General features: G+C 45.2%; 1 protein-coding gene across 1 annotated transcript in view; it reads left to right on the forward strand.

Annotated features, from left to right (window-relative positions):
• The window catches only part of greb1 (growth regulating estrogen receptor binding 1), a 194519-nt gene that overhangs the window by 146027 nt on the left and 28991 nt on the right, over positions 1-19501 (forward strand). Inside the window, exons 23-26 of the mRNA XM_060855164.1 lie at positions 11402-11504; positions 13536-13688; positions 15184-15326; positions 16440-16601. Coding sequence (XP_060711147.1) covers positions 11402-11504; positions 13536-13688; positions 15184-15326; positions 16440-16601 — 561 coding nt within the window. The remainder of the gene's footprint in view (positions 1-11401; positions 11505-13535; positions 13689-15183; positions 15327-16439; positions 16602-19501) is intronic.

Raw genomic sequence — 19501 nt, forward strand, 5'->3', positions numbered from 1 at the left:
CTGGAAGTCATCAGGAGTTGTTACTAGTGTGTTGTCACTAATAAAGTATGGATTTCTCATGCAAAGATGCTCACTAGAATCTCCATTACATCAGGGTGGCCACTAAACTTTAATGGGTGTGTGTGTGTGTGTGTGTGTGTGTGTGTGTGTGTGTGTGTGTGTGTGTGTGTGTGTGTGTGTGTGTGTGTGTGTGTGTGTGTGGTTTAGTGGTGAGACTGCTGTCATTAACTGCTGTGGCCACTTTTTCTCTGCCCTGCTACTTCTCCATTAAAATTGCAAAGAAAGTCAATTGTCATTTGAATTATTGTATCGCAAACTCAAAACTTCCAACTTTCAAGTGGTGTAGGGATAGGAGCAGAAATATCCCTGATGTCTTGGAAATCCTCAAGTCCTCGAGCTGTGTGTGGCAAATGCACATCTAACCAGGTTCAAATCAAATAAGTGTTAAAGTTCCCCTGTTACTCCAGCCTGCAGGCATGAATGGAAAGTACTTCTGGTGCTAGCAACTTTCTTTGAACTCATTGTAACTTGACCCTTCATTCACCAGAAGCCCAACTCACATGTTCTAGGTATTTTAGCATTTGAATCTGAATGTATTATTATGAGCTCCCTGCAGCTTTGACAAGTGTAGACCCTGGATTATGAGTGGAATTACTGCATTGCTGTTTTGGAGGTGCAGTTGGCCTTGTGAAAGTAGTGGTGCTGCCTTCTTAAACCTCTGTGGTTCATTTGGTGTACCGTTCGGGAGGGAGCTCCCAGATTTGCCCCAGTGACACTGATGGAACAGTGGTATATTTCCAAGTTACAAATGAGGTCTGCAGATGCTGGAGATCACAGCTGCAAATGTGTTGCTGGTCAAAGCACAGCAGGCCAGGCAGCATCTCAGGAATAGAGAATTCGACGTTTTGAGCATAAGCCCTTCATCAGGAATAAGAGAGAGAGCCAAGCAGGCTAAGATAAAAGGTAGGGAGGAGGGACTAAGGGGAGGGGCGATGGAGGTGGGATAGGTGGAAGGAGGTCAAGGTGAGGGTGATAGGCCGGAGTGGGGTGGGGGCGGAGAGGTCAGAAAGGAGATTGCAGGTTAGGAGGGCGGTGCTGAGTTGAGGGAACCGACTGAGACAAGGTGGGGGGAGGGGAAATGAGGAAACTGGAGAAATCTGAATTCATACCTTGTGGTTGGAGGGTTCCCAGGCGGAAGATGAGGCGCTCCTCCTCCAGCCGTCGTGTTGTTGTGTTCTGCCGGTGGAGGAGTCCCAAGGACCTGCATGTCCTCGGTGGAGTGGGAGGGAGAGTTAAAGTGTTGAGCCACGGGGTGATTGGGTTGGTTGGTTCGGGCGGCCCGGAGGTGTTCTCTGAAGCGTTCCGCAAGTAAGCGGCCTGTCTCACCAATATAGAGGAGGCCACATCGGGTGCAGCGGATGCAATAGATGATGTGTGTGGAGGTACAGGTGAACTTGTGGCGGATATGGAAGGATCCCTTGGGGCCTTGGAGGGAAGTGAGTGTGGAGGTGTGGGCGCAAGTTTTACATTTCCTGCGGTTGCAGGGGAAGGTGCCGGGGGTGGAGGTTGGGTTGGTGGGGGGTGTGGATCTGACGAGGGAGTCACGAAGGGAGTGGTCCTTGCGGAACGCTGATAGGGGAGGGGAGGGAAATATATCCTTGGTGGTGGGGTCCGTTTGGAGGTGGAGGAAATGGCGGCGGATGATACGTTGTATGCGGAGGTTGGTGGGGTGGTAGGTGAGAACCAGTGGGTTTCTGTCTTGGTGGCGGTTGGAGGAGCGGGGCTCAAGGGCGGAGGAGCAGGAAGTGGAGGAGATGCGGTGGAGGGCATCGTCGATCACGTCTGGGGTAATCTGCGGTCCTTGAAGAAGGAGGCCATCTGGGCTGTGCGGTGTTGGAATTGGTCCTCCTGGGAGCAGATGCGGCGGAGACGAAGGAATTGGGAATATGGGATGGCGTTTTTACAGGGGGCAGGGTGGGAGGAGGTGTAGTCCAGGTAGCTGTGGGAGTCAGTCGGTTTATAATAGATGTCTGTGTTGAGTCGGTCGCCCGAGATAGAAATGGAAAGGTCTAGGAAGGGGAGGGAGGAGTCTGAGACAGTCCAGGTGAATTTCAGGTCGGGATGGAAGGTGTTAGTAAAGTTGATGAACTGTTCAACCTCCTTGTGGGAGCACGAGGCAGCGCCGATACAGTCATCGATGTAGCGGAGGAAAAGGTGGGGGGTGGTGCCAGTGTAGTTGCGGAAGATGGACTGTTCCACATATCCTACGAAGAGGCAGGCATAGCTGGGGCCCATGCGGGTGCCCATGGCAACTCCTTTAGTTTGGAGGAAGTGGGAGGATTGAAAAGAGAAGTTATTCAGGGTGAGGACCAGTTCAGTCAGTCGAAGGAGGGTGTCAGTGGAAGGGTACTGGTTGGTGCGGCGGGAAAGGAAGAAGCGGAGGGCTTTGAGTCCTTCGTGATGGGGGATGGAGGTGTACAGGGACTGGATGTCCATAGTGAAAATAAGGCGTTGGGGACCGGGGAAGCGAAAATCCTGGAGGAGGTGGAGGGCGTGGGTGGTGTCCCGAACGTAGGTGGGGAGTTCTTGGACTAAAGGGGACAGGACCGTGTCGAGGTATTGGGAGATGAGTTCGGTGGGGCAGGAGCAGGCTGAGACAATGGGTCAGCCGGGGCAGGCAGGTTTGTGGATTTTGGGCAGGAGGTAGAAACGGGCGGTGCGGGGTTGTGGGACTATGACCGCCTCACCGCCTCCAACCTCATAGTCCCACAACCCTGCACCGCCCGTTTCTACCTCCTGCTCAGAATCCACAAACCTGCCTGCCCCGGCCGACCCATTGTCTCAGCCTGCTCCTGCCCCACCGAACTCATCTCCCAATACCTCGACACGGTCCTGTCCCCTTTAGTCCAAGAACTCCCCACCTACGTTCGGGACACCACCCACGCCCTCCACCTCCTCCAGGATTTTCGCTTCCCCGGTCCCCAACGCCTTATTTTCACTATGGACATCCAGTCCCTGTACACCTCCATCCCCCATCACGAAGGACTCAAAGCCCTCCGCTTCTTCCTTTCCCGCCGCACCAACCAGTACCCTTCCACTGACACCCTCCTTCGACTGACTGAACTGGTCCTCACCCTGAATAACTTCTCTTTTCAATCCTCCCACTTCCTCCAAACTAAAGGAGTTGCCATGGGCACCCGCATGGGCCCCAGCTATGCCTGCCTCTTCGTAGGATATGTGGAACAGTCCATCTTCCGCAACTACACTGGCACCACCCCCCACCTTTTCCTCCGCTACATCGATGACTATATCGGCGCTGCCTCGTGCTCCCACGAGGAGGTTGAACAGTTCATCAACTTTACTAACACCTTCCATCCCGACCTGAAATTCACCTGGACTGTCTCAGACTCCTCCCTCCCCTTCCTAGACCTTTCCATTTCTATCTCGGGCGACCGACTCAACACAGACATCTATTATAAACCGACTGACTCCCACAGCTACCTGGACTACACCTCCTCCCACCCTGCCCCCTGTAAAAACGCCATCCCATATTCCCAATTCCTTCGTCTCCGCCGCATCTGCTCCCAGGAGGACCAATTCCAACACCGCACAGCCCAGATGGCCTCCTTCTTCAAGGACCACAGATTCCCCCCAGACGTGATCGACGATGCCCTCCACGGCATCTCCTCCACTTCCTGCTCCTCCGCCCTTGAGCCCCGCTCCTCCAACCGCCACCAAGACAGAAACCCACTGGTTCTCACCTACCACCCCACCAACCTCCGCATACAACGTATCATCCGCCGCCATTTCCTCCACCTCCAAACGGACCCCACCACCAAGGATATATTTCCCTCCCCTCCCCTATCAGCGTTCCGCAAGGACCACTCCCTTCGTGACTCCCTCGTCAGATCCACACCCCCCACCAACCCAACCTCCACCCCCGGCACCTTCCCCTGCAACCGCAGGAAATGTAAAACTTGCGCCCACACCTCCACACTCACTTCCCTCCAAGGCCCCAAGGGATCCTTCCATATCCGCCACAAGTTCACCTGTACCTCCACACACATCATCTATTGCATCCGCTGCACCCGATGTGGCCTCCTCTATATTGGTGAGACAGGCCGCTTACTTGCGGAACGCTTCAGAGAACACCTCCGGGCCGCCCGAACCAACCAACCCAATCACCCCGTGGCTCAACACTTTAACTCTCCCTCCCACTCCACCGAGGACATGCAGGTCCTTGGACTCCTCCACCGGCAGAACACAACAACACGACGGCTGGAGGAGGAGTGCCTCATCTTCCGCCTGGGAACCCTCCAACCACAAGGTATGAATTCAGATTTCTCCAGTTTCCTCATTTCCCCTCCCCCCACCGTGTCTCAGTCGGTTCCCTCAACTCAGCACCGCCCTCCTAACCTGCAATCCTCTTCCTGACCTCTCCGCCCCCACCCCACTCCGGCCTATCACCCTCACCTTGACCTCCTTCCACCTATCCCACCTCCATCGCCCCTCCCCCTAGTCCCTCCTCCCTACCTTTTATCTTAGCCTGCTTGGCTCTCTCTCTCTTATTCCTGATGAAGGGCTTATGCTCGAAACGTCGAATTCTCTATTCCTGAGATGCTGCCTGGCCTGCTGTGCTTTGACCAGCAACACATTTGCAGGTATATTTCCAAGTCAGGATTGTGAGTGGCCTGGAAGGAAATTTGCAGGTTATGTATCTGCTGCCCTCATTCTTCTCAATGGTAATGATCATGGGCTTGGAAGGTGCTGTCTAAGGACCTTTGGTAAATTTATGCAGTGCATCTTGTAGACAGTACATATCTTTGCAACTGAGCATCAGTGTGGAAGGAGTGAATGTTGTGGATGTAACAAATGGGCTACATTTGATCTGGATGCTGTCAAGCTTCTTGAATCTTATTGGAGTTAGCTCCATTCCAAGCAATTGGGGAGTATTCCATCACACTCCCGAGTTGTGTTTCGTGATGAGATTAGAAACTGAGTGGCCCAGGCAGAACCCAAAGTGTGTCATTGAGCATGTCATTGCTAAGCAAGTGCTGCTTGATAGCATATTGATGGTAGGGCTTTGGGGAATTGGCAAGTGAGTTATTCACCGCAGTATTCCTAACCTCTGCTTGCTCTTGTAGCCCTGCATTTATATGGTTCATCCAGTACAGTTTCCACACCAAATTCATTCAAATGTGACCTGTCTCTCTCATCTCCCATCAGGCAATCGGCCCTTTTGTCCAAATTTGAACCAAGGCTGTAAAGTGGTCAGGAACTCAGTGCCTCTGGCAGAACCCAAACTGAACTGTCAGAGAATAGGTTATTGCTGAGCAAGTGCTGCTTGATAGCACCATTGATGACATCTTCCATCACTTCACCTGATGATCAAGAGTAAACTGATGGAGTGGCAATTGGCCAGGTTGGATTTGTCCTATCAGGGCAAGTTTCGAGAGTGTCAAGTAGATGCCAGTGTTGTAGTTGATTTGATTTGATTTATTATTGTCACATGTACCTACGTAAAGTGAAAGGTTTTTTGCGTGCAGTACAGGCAGATCATACCATAAGAAGTGCTTAGGGTACTAGAACAGAGTGAGGAACACAGTGTTACTGCTGCAGAGAAGGTATTGAAAGAGCGAAGTCAATATTAAATTTGAAATTTGAGAGGTCCATTCAGCAGCCTAATAACATTGGGCAAGTAACTGTTCTTGAACTTGTTGGTACATGTGTTTAAGCTTTTGTATCTTATGTCCAATGGAAGAGGTTGGAAGAGATGATAATCAGGGTGGGAGGGATCTGTCCTGGAATCTGTTTACTAAAATGTCAGAATAGTACTACTAAGCTCCCAGTTCACAAAACAAAAACAAATGCCAGTAATCCTTGAGGCTTTTATTTTTGTTGAATAGAAATATTTTTATTTTACTCTTGTCAGCAACACTTCTCTCCCTACCCACCCCACTCCAAACTCTGAACATTCTATTCAATCTTAGGCATGTACTTCAACAGTTTAAAAAAATCGTATAGACTGTAAGGGATAAATAAAGACCAGTGGATAATGTCAAATAAAGTCATAAAGAGCTTCACTATATACAATAATTGAAGTACACATTATAGTGATGAGTCACACTATCTTTTCCCTTTTAAGTTATTTTGAGGCTTTTGCACACGTAGATCTGCTTTCCATAATGTAGGTATTGAATATTTTGTTTCATTTTCCAAGAGTTAAGATAACCTTGAGTTCATTTTCAGATTGTCATTCTTTGTTTGAACCAAAACAAATGGACCTAAAGGGAAGGGCAAAGGATTAATACGTAGATTATGGCCTGTTTTCCTTCTCCTCAGGCTGCTCAAACCTACGTTGTTTGCCAACCCTTCCTGCTTCAATTTGAGACCAATTTTAACCTCCCCCTCCCCCTCCGCTATTCACACATTCTTTATCTCTGTATCTCTTTACTCTTTGATTCCTTTTATTACACTTCCTCCCTTCAGACCATCTCCTGTTAACATCACCTCGGCCACTTAACTATCTCTTGTTTCTCTCTTTAGGCAGATAAAAGGGCATTCTTTTCGACTTCCTCTCTGGAGTGGACAGCTGTTTTCTCCCCTCTCCTTTCTTTGTTCTTATCCTATCTGAAGTGCTGTTAATTTTGTTGCAGCTCTGATAACCAAGATATTTAAGCAGTCCTTTGTCTTGAATGATTCTGACTGACCCATTGTCTGTTTCCACCAGTTGTAAATTATTGTTTTTTTTCAATCAGTTAACATGTTGTTTTGAATTATATGTCCACTTATGGATCTTTAACTAGCCCACTATTTCCAGTTTAATTAACATCACTTTCCAGTTTAATTTGGTTGTGAAGGAATTACAATGCCTTCGATTTGGAACTACCTCTCGGCTTAAACCCAAATCATTGTTAAAGATAACTAGAAAATGCTGGAGAAATTCAGCAGGTCTGGCAGCATCTGGGAATGTAGAAACCAAGTTAATGTTTTGAATCCAATGATTCTTTGAGAAGGTGCTATTACAGATGCTGACAGATTGATTCCACTCCCAAGCACACAGTATCCTGCAAGGATGCCATCCTGTTCTCCTAATTCTTCCATCTCCACCACATCTGCTCAGATGAGGAGACATTCCATTTACAAGCATCCCAGATTCTGGATCAGTGGTGCTGGAAGAGCATCCCAGATGTCCACTGATTTTGAATCACATGCTTTTCCTCTCTCTGTCATTCAGACAACTCTCCACTGCACCATCTCCATTCCCTGTTCCATTGCTCTAAACCCCCACCCAACTCGATAAGAACAGAATGCCCTTGTCCTCATCTACTACCCCATCAGTCTTCGCATTCAACGCATCATCCTTAAACTCCAACTACCAAGAACATCATGCCTTCTGTACCCCTCTCTGCCTTCGACAAGGACCATTCTCTCCAACCATCCTTGGTTAGCGCCACTCTCCCCACCAATCCCCCTGAACCCCCAGGTACCAGAAAAGATGCAAAACCTGCTGGTACACCACCCTCCTCACCTCCATCCAGGGCCCCAAACGGTCCTTCCAGGTGAGAAAGAGGTTCACCTGCCTCTCTACCAACCTAGTTTACTGTATCAGGTGCTCCCGATGTGGTCTTCTCTACATTGGAGAGACCAAACTTAAACTTGGGAAACAGTTCACTGAGCATCTCAGTTGGACCTGCAGGGCCCGCAGGGTCTGACTGGGCCTCCCAGTCACCGCCCATTTTAATTCCCCTTCCCACTCCATTTCTGACATGACCATCTTTGGCCTCCCCCATTGCCACAATGAACCAAACTCTAAATTGGAGGAACAACACCTTATCTCCAGCCTTGAGGACACAATATTGAGTTTTTGGATTTCAAATAACCTCCCTTCCCACCCCTGACCCCCTTCCCAGCTTCTCCCCTACCCTTCCACTCCTCTCAGCCACCAACCGGATTCATTCCTCCCATTGATCAACCAAGTCATACCCTCTACCTGTCTTCACCTATCCCCACCTCACCATCCTGCCCCCACCACCCCCTTTATCTGCAGCTCCCCCTACACCCACGCCCAGTCCTGAACAAGGGTTACACCCAAAATGTTGACGTCTCTACCTCCTGATGCTGCCTGGCTTGCTGTGTTCTTCCAGCCTCCTTTGGATTCCAGCCTCTGCAGTTTTGTTTTTATCTCTACACTGATTGTAGGATTCGTTAATCTGCGTTAGTAATGTTCTGGTGCAATTATATGTTTCCCTTCAACATATAGAGTATGATTAAAATATTAGAAATGGAAATTTAGTATGAGCAACTCAAATAACACTGCAGCCAATACCATCTAACTTTGACTTCATCTCTCTTGAATATTGTTCAACAACTTTGGCTCTAAATGAAAGATGGCAGCTGACTGGTCTCCTTGAATTAGCAGAGATTTACCAAGTCCCCGATACATGTACCTGAATTCCTATGTGAGGATTTTGGTGTTATCATCAAAGTTAGTTAGCCAGCCTTTGAAGGCCTTATCTATGCCATTGATGTACTTTATAAAAGTTGAGACCCCAGCACAGATTCCTGCAGGATTCCACTTGCCATATCCAGCTAACCGTGCTGCCCAACGGTTGGGCGGCACGGTGGCACAGTGGTTAGCACTGCTGCCTCACAGCGCCAGAGAGCCGGATTCAATTCCCGACTCAGGCGACTGACTGTGTGGAGTTTGCACGGTGTCTGCGTGGGTTTCCTCCGGGTGCTCTGGTTTCCTCCCACCGTCACAAAGATGTGCAGGTCAGGTGAATTGGCTATGCTAAAGTGCCCATAGTGCTAGGTAAAGGGGTAAATGTGGGGAACTGGGTAGGTGGCGGGTCGGTGTGGATTTGTTGGGCCGAAGGGCCTGTTTCCACAATGTAAGTAATGTAATCTAACCAAAGACCCATGTGAGTGCACTAGCTGTTTTCTGCCAGCCAGCCCCTCTGCTATCGATCAGGCTTCTCAAAAGGCATGTCCTTGGGATTTTAGGAACACAGAAATATAATAGCAGGATTAAGCTATTCAGGCCTTTAAGCCAGGTCCACTGTTTGGTACTCCCATGGCTATTCATCCACTTCAATCCCTTTCTCACATGCTATCCCCATATACCATGATGTATTTGGCATTTAATAGTCATAACTATTTCACAGTAACCTCTCCAGCCCTGAAAACTTAAATTTATACCTATGGAATTTCAAGTTCCTACACCATGACTTAAGATCTCCAGCATCCACAGTTCCTTTTTTTTGGAGCCACAGAGTCATAGAGATGTACAGCATGGAAACACACTGTTCAATCCAACTCGTCCATGCCGACCAGATATCCTAAATTAATCTGATCCCATTTGCCAGCATTTGGCCCATATCTCTCTAAACCCTTCCTAATCATATACCCATCCAGATGCCTTTTAAATGTTGTAATTGTACCAGCCTCCACCACTTCTTCTGGTAGCTCATTCCATACACACACCACCCTCTGTGTGAAAAAGTTACCCCTTAGGTCTCTTTTAAATCTTTCCCTCTCAACTTACACCTATGCCCTCTAGTTTTGGACTGTGCTACCCTGGGGAAAAGACCTTGTGATTTTGAGATGCCCCTCAGGGTTTTATAAACTTCTATAGCATCACCCCTCAACCTCTGGCACTCCAGGGAAAATGGCCCCAGCCTATTCAGCCTCTTCCTGGAGCTCAAATCCTCCAACCCAGGCAACATCCTTGTAAATGTTTTTTTGAATCCTTTCAAAACCTTCCTATAGCAGGGAGACCAGAATTGCACACAGTATACCTATAGTGGCCTAACCCATGTCCTGTATAGTTACAAAATGACCTCCTTTACTCAATGCACTGACCAACAAAGACAAGCATACTAAATGCCTTTGTCACTATGCTATCTACCTAGTGTCAAGGAAATATGATCTTGTACTCCAAGGGTTCTTTGTTCAGCAACACTCCCCAGGACCTTATAAGTGTATAAGTCCCCCTGATTTGTCTTTTCAAAATGCAGCACCTCACATGTATCTAAATTAAACTTCATCTGCCACTCCTTGGCCTATCGGCCCATCTGATCAAGATCCTGTTGTAATGTGATAAATAATATCCTGGTAATTTTCTTCGTTGTCCTCTCCACCTCCAATTTTGGTGCCACCTGCAAATGCGCTGACATTTACAATAGGTCACCTAGTGCATTGCTAAATATTTGGGGTAATTTTAAGTTCTCTCGCAATGGAGAACTTGGTATACAAACACATTGGTGAGTGAAAAGATTTTAATTGGTCACAGTATTCAACCTGTTTGCAAAGTAGCAAATAAAATTATCACAATTAACTAGGAGATGGTTATGGAGAGCAGGATAAGAAAAGTGGGAGATGGAGATGAATTTACATATAGTTAAAGTGTGGTGGAGAGTGAGCTTCATTGTGTATGGTCTGGCATGGCTTGGGATAAACATTCCCACATAATTTTCCACTTTTTACCTCATTAATTATGCATCTGATATTTTAGATTGTATAATTAATTCAAGCGACCAGTAAAAGAGACCTTGCAGCTTCCATGGGATACAATGTATAACTCTCTTGCTGTTCTGAAAATTTGTGTCCCATGATTCCTTACATCCAGCTTGGAAGACAAAAGTGGTCTTGGTTTAACATCTCAATGGAGAGGTAGTACCAGCAATCAGTAGTGCAGCATGATCTGCATACAAGATTTGCAGAACATCTCTTCTCAAGTTGGTGCAGAATGATAATGAATATACATCCTTCTGACTCCAAAGATGTGATACCAGGATTTTGGGATGTGGAATGTCCAATAGGAAACAATGATGAAAGGGAAGTGGCAAAATAGTTTAAGAAGTATAGAATCAGTGTTTCAGGGAGCTGGAAAAGGTGCAGTGGAACCTGCTGCTGAATGCTGGATGGTAAAATTGTGGAGTTCCATGAGGGGGAGAGTCAGCTGTTAGCAATCTGTTTTCTATGTGCCTGTACCAGAAATCATGAGGCTGATATTAAACAGCTGCAGCTCAGTGTCCTTTGGATGCTAAGAAATCATTGCTTTGATTCAGAAAAGTCATAGAATCATAGAAGTCTACAGCACAGTCTGTCAAAAACAACCACTTAATTCCAGTTGCTAACTTCTCTCAGATTCCAGTCTGACATCAGTCTTTAGGTGGATCAACTGTGCTGCCGACTTGATGGTCACTTAGGACCAAAGTTTTTACCTTGTTTTTGCATTCTAATGCAGTCTTAGAACTGACCACACACCTTCAGGATAAACATAGGTCTGCATCATTTCCAACCATATTGTGCTTCATTGGCTGCGGAAGGCCAGTGTCTTAATGTCTTTTGTTTTGTGAACATGCTTTGTTTCTTTAATGCAAATCTTTGTTCTCAGGTGGGGAAGACAGGAGCCTATCTGCAGTTCCTTAGTATTTTATCGAGAATGTTGATTCGACTGATGGAGGTAGATGTTTATGATGAAGAAGAAATTAACCTCAGTGAGTGCTTGCTTTGTTCTCCAGGTAGACTCTGGCATGATCTTTACAGTGTGTCTATAATGTTATCATTGGTAATAAGATAATGTATTTCTTATCTGCCACCATTAAAGTTCAAATATTGGGCAGCATGGTGGCACAGAGGTTAACACTACTGCCTCACAGCGCCAGAGACCTAGGTTTAATTCCTACCTCAGGTGACTCTCTGTGTGGAGTTTGCACATTCTCCCCGTGTCTGCGTGAGTTTCCTCCAGGTGCTCTGGTTTCCTCCCACAATCCAAAAAAAATGTGCAGGTTAGGTAAAATGGCCAGGCTAAATTGCCCATAGTGTTAGGTGAAGAGGTAAATGTAGGAGAATGAGTCGTGCTTCGGCGGGTCGGTGTGGACTTGTTGGGCCGAAGGGCCTGTTTCCACACTGTAAGTAATGTAATCTATCTAATTGTTATATCATACTTGGAAAACCACAAAGTAACAGAGAAGCTATTTGACGTAGAAGCTAGACATCTGTATCCTCAGGATTCAGTTTTTTTAAGGAAAGAGCGAATCAGCTTCACATTAGAAGGAGAGACACATCTGCATTACACAAGGCAAAATTGTACAGCCCCTTCTCGCCCCCTGCAGGGGGACCTTGTTTTACAGGAGAGTTGTCCACTATAATCTGCAGGTGACTTTCCAGCCCTCGATAGTGCTATGATTTTATATGAGGTAGGTAAGAAACGTTGAGGGGCCTAAGTGACCAATGAATGATCAGATTACATTAGATTCTCTACAGTGTGGAAACAGGTCCTTCAGTCTAATAAGTCCACACCGACCCTCTGAAGAGTAACCCACGTAGACCCATTTGCCCTCTGACTAATGCACCTAACTCTATGGCCAATTTACCTGACCGGCACATCTTTGGACTGCAGAAGGAAACCGGAGCAAACCCACACAGACACAGGGAGAACGTGCAAACTCCACACAGACAGTCACCCGAGACTGGAATCGAACCTGGGACCCTGGTGCTGTGAGGCAGGAGTGCTAACCACTGAGCCACTGTGTCGCCCAATTAAAGGCTCCTTCCTGCTTTGTTGCTGATGGGTTTTAGATATCAGGCAGTGGGTGAATGGAATCTAATGACCCTTACACAATCAAGGTACTCCCACTCCCAGTCCATCTCCTGTTTTCGCTCAGGACATCCACTCGCTTAATGCTCAAGTCAGTGATCGGTATCATGGTTAGAGACAAAAAAACTGTAGATGCTGGAATCCAAAGGAGACAGGCAAGAGGTTGGAAGGACACAGCAAGCCCGGCAGCATCATGTGGTGGAGAAGTCGACATTTCGGGTGTAACCCTTCTTTCAGGACTGGGGGTGGTCTGGGAGGAGCTGCATAAAAAGAGAGCGGGGGGGGAAGGGTGGTGAAGTGGGGATAGGTGATGACAGATAGAGGGGACGACCTGGTTGGTCAGTGGGAGGAATGAATCCGGTTGGTCGCAGGGAACAATGGAAGGGAGAAGGAAGGGCTGGGAAGGGAGTCAGGGGATGGGGAGGGGGGTTATTTGAAATTGGAGAACTCAATATATAGTCCTCCAGGCTACAGGCTGCCCAGGTTGATGATGAGGCGTTGTTCCTTCAATAGGAGCTGTGGTCTGTTTTGACAATGGAAGACCCCAAGGACGGGAGTGGTTGGGGGAATTGGAAATAGGTGGTGACTGGGAGGTTCGGTCAGCCCCTGCGGACCCGGCTGCAATGCTCGGTCAGTTGTTCCTTAAGTTTACATTCAGTCTCACGGCAGCAGGCTTTGTATCTCCATAGTCCAGCAGTCCGCTGTGTGACCTGCTGTTGAACAATGAGGAGAAACTGAAAAGTGGTTGTTGGGTGACACAGGTTGGCTGCTTGTCTTATGATTCTGCTTTTGTAACTCACGCAAGTAGGTCCTATTTTTACAATGAGAGGCATGAAGCCGCATAAAATGTAATCGGAGCAACACGTTCACTGTCTGAATCAGCCTGGAGGGGCAAAATGTGCTTGTTTATTTTTGTTTTATCTTTTAGAACCCAAAGAAGGTTTTTCCCTGCAACAGAAAGAGAGCTTGCCATGGCCTGATTTGGAGAGTTTCAGTAAATTGTCATTTGATTACACTGTTCATGATCCAAAGTATGAAGATGCAAGTCCAGTTTACTCAAGGGATCTTGTAAATAACAAAGGTTATTTTTTTCTTTTAATTGAATTCTGCCGATGCATTACCATTAAAAATGATTACAATCAGAGTTACAAATCACACAACACCATGTTATGGTCCAACAGGCCTGTTTGGAAGCACTAGCTTTCGGAGCGCTGCTCCTTTGTCAGATGGTTGTGGAAATAAACCTGTTCAACTATAGCCTGGTGTTGTGTGATTTGTAACTTGGTGTACAAAGTGTAAAAAAAAATCACACAACACCATGTTATGGTCCAACAGGCCTGTTTGGAAGCACTAGCTTTCGGAGCGCTGCTCCTTTGTCAGATGGTTGTGGAAATGAACCTGTTCAACTATAGCCTGGTGTTGTGTGATTTTTTTTTTACACTTTGTACACCCCAGTCCAACACCGGCATCTCCAAATTACAATCAGAGAGATACTAAAAGTAGGACTAAAGGCCACAATTTGTTGGGGACTCGTGGTACCGCATGCAAAATATTGAAAAGGTTTGGAAATGAATCCTAGTGTGTAATTCCTGGGGTGTTAAGTAAGGTTAACAGTAGAGTAGGAACTGTACCTTTGCTGGTGTAGTTCTATTTTGTGTGCTTATCAAAATTAATGTTTGAAGGAAGGTGGCCTATAAGAGTCATAAAATCATCGGGTTGTATAGTTCAGAAACTGTTCCTTTAGTCCAATTTGTCCATGCCAACCAGATATCCTAAATTAATCTAGTCCCATTTACCTGCATTTGGCCCTCTAAATCCATCCTCTTCATGTACCCATCCAGATACCTTTTGAACGTTATAATTGTAGTTCAAAAACAGAGTACACTAAATAAATTGTAGGCCACCAACTTGCAATTGGCACTCAGAAGAGCTGGATGTTTCAAATAAATAGGATTGGGACATGCAAATCTCAGGTTCTGGTCAACAAAATTTGTGTTGTATATGTGTTATACTGAATCAAATGTTTCTATGACCTTTCAAAATAAATCTTCTGTGTCTCTTATGGGTTTGCCACTTGCCTGAAATGCCTTGAACTTGGAAGAGAGCAAGAGGAGCTATAGGCCCAGAATCAGCGACTTGGGCAGTATTTGTTATAGGTTAGAATTACCTGCTTTAAACCAAGACTGGAAATATCACAACTTTCTGCATCTCATCTTTCATTTAATTGTTGAGAATGCATACTGGCAATTTTAACTGGGAATTAGTGGATCCCCAGGGTAAGAATTGTAGAAAATTAAGTGATATGGCCTAAACATCTTCTCCACATTGAATTTCATCAGGATTGCAATGTACATTTAGTTATATACTGTTACAGGTGTTAGGATTGTTCCACAAATTTGCATTCCCAAATTGGAGCCTTCCTGTTAGCGGTGCATGCCCAGAATTACCTTTTAACTAAATGAATAGATAAAAGTTAGCTCTCTCAAGAGAATGAGTGTCACAATGGACAGACAAATTAGGAAAACCTATCCTCCATGTTTCCACATGTTGCTTACCAAAGTTCCTTAACTTAACAGGATATAAAGCTAATAAGAAAGAGGACGACATCTATCTGCGACGCCAAACAACACGTATGAGGCTGTCCAAGTATGCTGCCTATAACACCTACCATCACTGCGAGCAGTGTCATGAATACATGGGTTTCAATCCCAGATGCCAGGTATGTGTATGGCAAGGGTATCTACAGTACTGTTGTCTTGAAATCTAGACAGTAAAGACACATGTCACTGCTCTACAAACTTTCTTGTTCGCAAAGTAAGAGATCCAGTGTTATTAGCAAGCTGAGGCTCTACATAAAGCAAGGATAAATTAATGTAGCATGTCCCATTTCTATCATAGTATGGAAGGGTATACTGCATGCATACTTGGAAGACTGATATTATCAATCAATTTCTGTCAAAACAGTATTATCAGAAAGGCTTATTTGTGATTTGTAATTTATAGGAACAATAGCACAGGTAAGCTTTTAAAGTAATTAACTTATATTAGTTTGGAGTCTGCTCACAAGATTTATCCAAGCAAGTTGGTCAAGTGAAAACCTTTTAAAATATTCCTTTTAAAAGTTGGGACAACACGAGTCATTTTCAGAGTCTGATCTATCTTATAGAATTCACAGTGGTTGCAGGATTTATCTAATGGTATCTGTAAGAAATCACATCACTTTGACCAGACAATACTAACTGATACATAGAAGGGGCTGGATTTTAGAGCACAAAAGATGGCAAGCATGCTGTTAAGAGACATGAAGGAAGTTTCTAATTAAGTTGCTGGTGGAACAGTAAGTAAGCAGGAAACTTGTCCATTTGCAGCAGGGACCTCAAATACTTTTAAAGTGTATTGTACATGCAGTTCATGATTTAATGCAACCTCCCTGATTTAATTAATCTGACACGAGTCTCCCATGGCTTTCATAATCTGCTCATTGAACTCTGGCAAGTAATGTGTGGCTGACCTGGCTCATTGAGAGAGCTCCTTTTTCATCAGGAAAGTGGAATCACAGGAAGTTGCATTGTCTGTGGAGAACTTTCAGTGCCCAGGCCTGATGATCTGATACTTTGGGGAAACTGAATCTGCGGTAGGACTTGGACAAAAGTGCGAGCTTAAAGATAGTGAAGGGGCAGCACTTTGAGAAGAGACAGTGTGAATAGTATATGTTGTTGGATTATTTTTACAGTTTTTCAAAAAGATAGGTATAAAGTGGAGTAAAGAATTATTTCTTTTGCTTGCTACAATAAGTTAAGAATTAATTTCACTATTTTGTTTTATCCATTAGCCGTATGATGCCACACTCCACGCCTTCACCTTTTCCTGCTCCATGCTGGGGGAGGAGGTCCAGCTCCATTTTATTATTCCCAAATCAAAGGAACAGAATTTTATTTTCAGTCAACCTGGAAGGCAGTTGGAAAGTATGCGGTTACCACTTCTTACTGACAAGGTGAGAAATTATCTTGGGCTCTTCACTGAATAAACCATTTTATTTCCATTAGTTGTGCTAATGATGAAGGGTTAGCTGAAGGATAGTTGGATTTTATTTTCAATGCCTGATCTGTTCCTAATGTTTGCAGGCAGCTTGAATATTTATACTTACATGTCTGTAGAAGTGGCTGAGAGGAGCACCTATAGATTGAGGTCATAAAATCCCAGAGCACGGAAATTGAACCTTCAGCCCAACCCATCCATGCCAACCACATATCCCAAACTAACTTCATCCCATTTGCCAACATATGGCACATAATCTTCTAAACCCAGTGATTTTTGCAGAATACCTGTAAATTATAACACTATTGTTATGGGCCAGGCCAGACCCGCTTAAAATATTTTAAGGGGGCAACCGAGACCCTAATTTTTTCATATTTTAAAAGCAGGTGTGAAGTGGGTGTTCCAGGTCTGATGCAGCTGCTCAAACCACTCAACTTTGAGCAAAACAATTTATTTAAACACCACAGTTGAAACCCGAACAAAAGAAAACTGAGTTTACCATACACTACTTGAAAGCTCAGCCAATTCAATATAGCAACTTAACTAAGGAGCTGTTCCAATTCCCACAACATCCCATCAACACACCCCCTTGGCAAAAGGTAAATTCAAACACTGGTTCTTACAGGCAGAAGAGGTTTCAGAGAGAGAAGTCAGCCAGGGATCATCTGCTGAAGCAAGGAACCTTTTTGCACTGTTGCAGCTTCTGTGCCTGCTACCAGCAGCTTCTCTGCTACAACTAAACCAAACTAGAAGAAACCCGAACTGGGAGAGAACTGGCCACTCTCTTACCATTGTTGAACTAGGCTTTTTCTGAGCCATTTCAGCACCTCTGCCTTTACGACATCTCTTGAAAAAAAGAGACAAAATAGCCTTTTTAAAATGAGAACACCATCACTCTATAGTTTTGTCCTGTTGGGACAAGAGCTAACAGCCTGTATGATACGTGCATGTAGTTAGTTCTGTGGCAGTTTGAACATTTTCTATCACATTTTTAGTTTTGTCTCTAGTTTTCCATGTGTACCAAGTATCCAAAGCCTGTGAAGTGGTTTGTTCAGAAGGCATGAGCAGCAAAGAACAGAATGGGAAGACACTGCTAATGGCTGATGGGAGTTTCTTTTGTACCAGTTATACAAAAGCTCAGTTGAAGTGACTATTACTTGTAATTGTTTTAAAGGAAGGAGTAAACATAAATTGGCTCTTATTGCAAACAAGATAGGAACTCTACCGATCTGAGGGGTTTTTTTTAAATGACATTTACAGGTGTTATGGGCTAGGCCAGACCCCTCAAAACATTTTTAAGCAGGTAGCCCAGACTGTAACTTTACTATTTGATTTAGCTGGGTATATAGTGGATATTCCCGGAGTAAATTAGCTGGGTCAACTACCAGGTTTTAAACAAACCAAATTTATTCACAAAATTACGGAATGAAACACAAAAGAACAGAAAACAGAATCCCAGATACCTTATCCTATCCAAACCCGACTTAATGATGTTGTTCTGAAAATACTTGCAACAGTCCCAATACACATATACCTTAGCACAAACAGGAAACAATGGCACAAGCAACTCATAGTTCAGCATCATAAGGACGGAAGGACAGAGAGTATGTTTCCAGTTTCCCCTGTGAATCTTACGCAACTCCCTCTCGAACTGAATTGAACCACACAGCTAGAGAGCTGGCCACACCCCTTGACTATACCACGTTTCAAAAGACCTTTCAAACCTTTGGCCTGAAGCGCTATCTGTGAGGGTAAATAACAAGGCCCCAGTGAACCATTCAAACTTCAGACATGATGGAGCCTGGCCAATTATCCCCTCTCTGGGAAAAAAACTCAAGGGCAAAGTAACGTTGTACCAGACCAGCATTGTGACACATGGGGGAAATGATCAAAGAGTCATACTTCATGGAAACAAACCCTTCGGTGCCACCAGACCAGGCCAACCATAATCCCAAACTAAAATAGCCCCACTTGCCCAGAAGTTGACCCAGTGCCAATGTCTGTGGAATTGTATTGGTCACAGGCTTCCAGTTGGAAAAACAACCCTCCAGCATCACCCTCCTACCATAGAACCAATTTTGTTTCCAATTGGCAAACTCTCCCTGAAACCCATATGATCTATGTTGTTAAAAAGTATTTCCATGAAAAATGTCTCCTTCAGTTGGAAATGTCTGGGTGCTGCTGCTGATCTTGCATGTCAAAACCAGAGGTCATTTGGTGCTACTTCACCAACTCTGAGAAATACTTACCTTTTTTTTTCCCTTATATGTCCTCCTACGTGTAAATGGAAAACAGATTGACACTGATTTTAAGCAGGCTATTACGTATTGGCAAAAATAGATAAGGCCTTCCCTGCCGCAGATCAAACTACTCCAGTGTTTGTTGTTTTTGTTTCACACTGGGGTCGGTTAACTAGGATGGCTAGTTTGTGACATAGACAATGCCAACAAAGTGGGTTCAATTCTTGCACCAGCTAAAGATTACCATGAAGGTGTCTCCTTCTCAACCTCTCACCTCATCTGAGGTGTGGTGACTGTTCAGTTAAGTTATCACAGTTGTCCCTTCCTAATGACAGAACAGCCCTGTACTCCGATAGGACTATGGTGACTTTACCGTTTATCTCACAGTTTTTGTGAGAAATAAGCTGGCTGCCAAATCTGAAGTGATGTGTTTTTATTTGTGCTCATTTGACGCTACCTGACCTCGATCCTGGTTCGGTTTTGAGTTGATTGATCCATTGGAAGGTTTTGAACTCCAAAGCCACAGAGGGACAATAACATCTCTTTGCAGATGCACACCAGCCTCACTGTCAAACGGTCAACAATATTGTCGATGCTTTTTGCTGCAGTGATTAGT

Source organism: Hemiscyllium ocellatum, chromosome 3, assembly GCF_020745735.1.
Source record: "Hemiscyllium ocellatum isolate sHemOce1 chromosome 3, sHemOce1.pat.X.cur, whole genome shotgun sequence".
In the NCBI taxonomy this organism is placed as follows: domain Eukaryota; kingdom Metazoa; phylum Chordata; class Chondrichthyes; order Orectolobiformes; family Hemiscylliidae; genus Hemiscyllium; species Hemiscyllium ocellatum.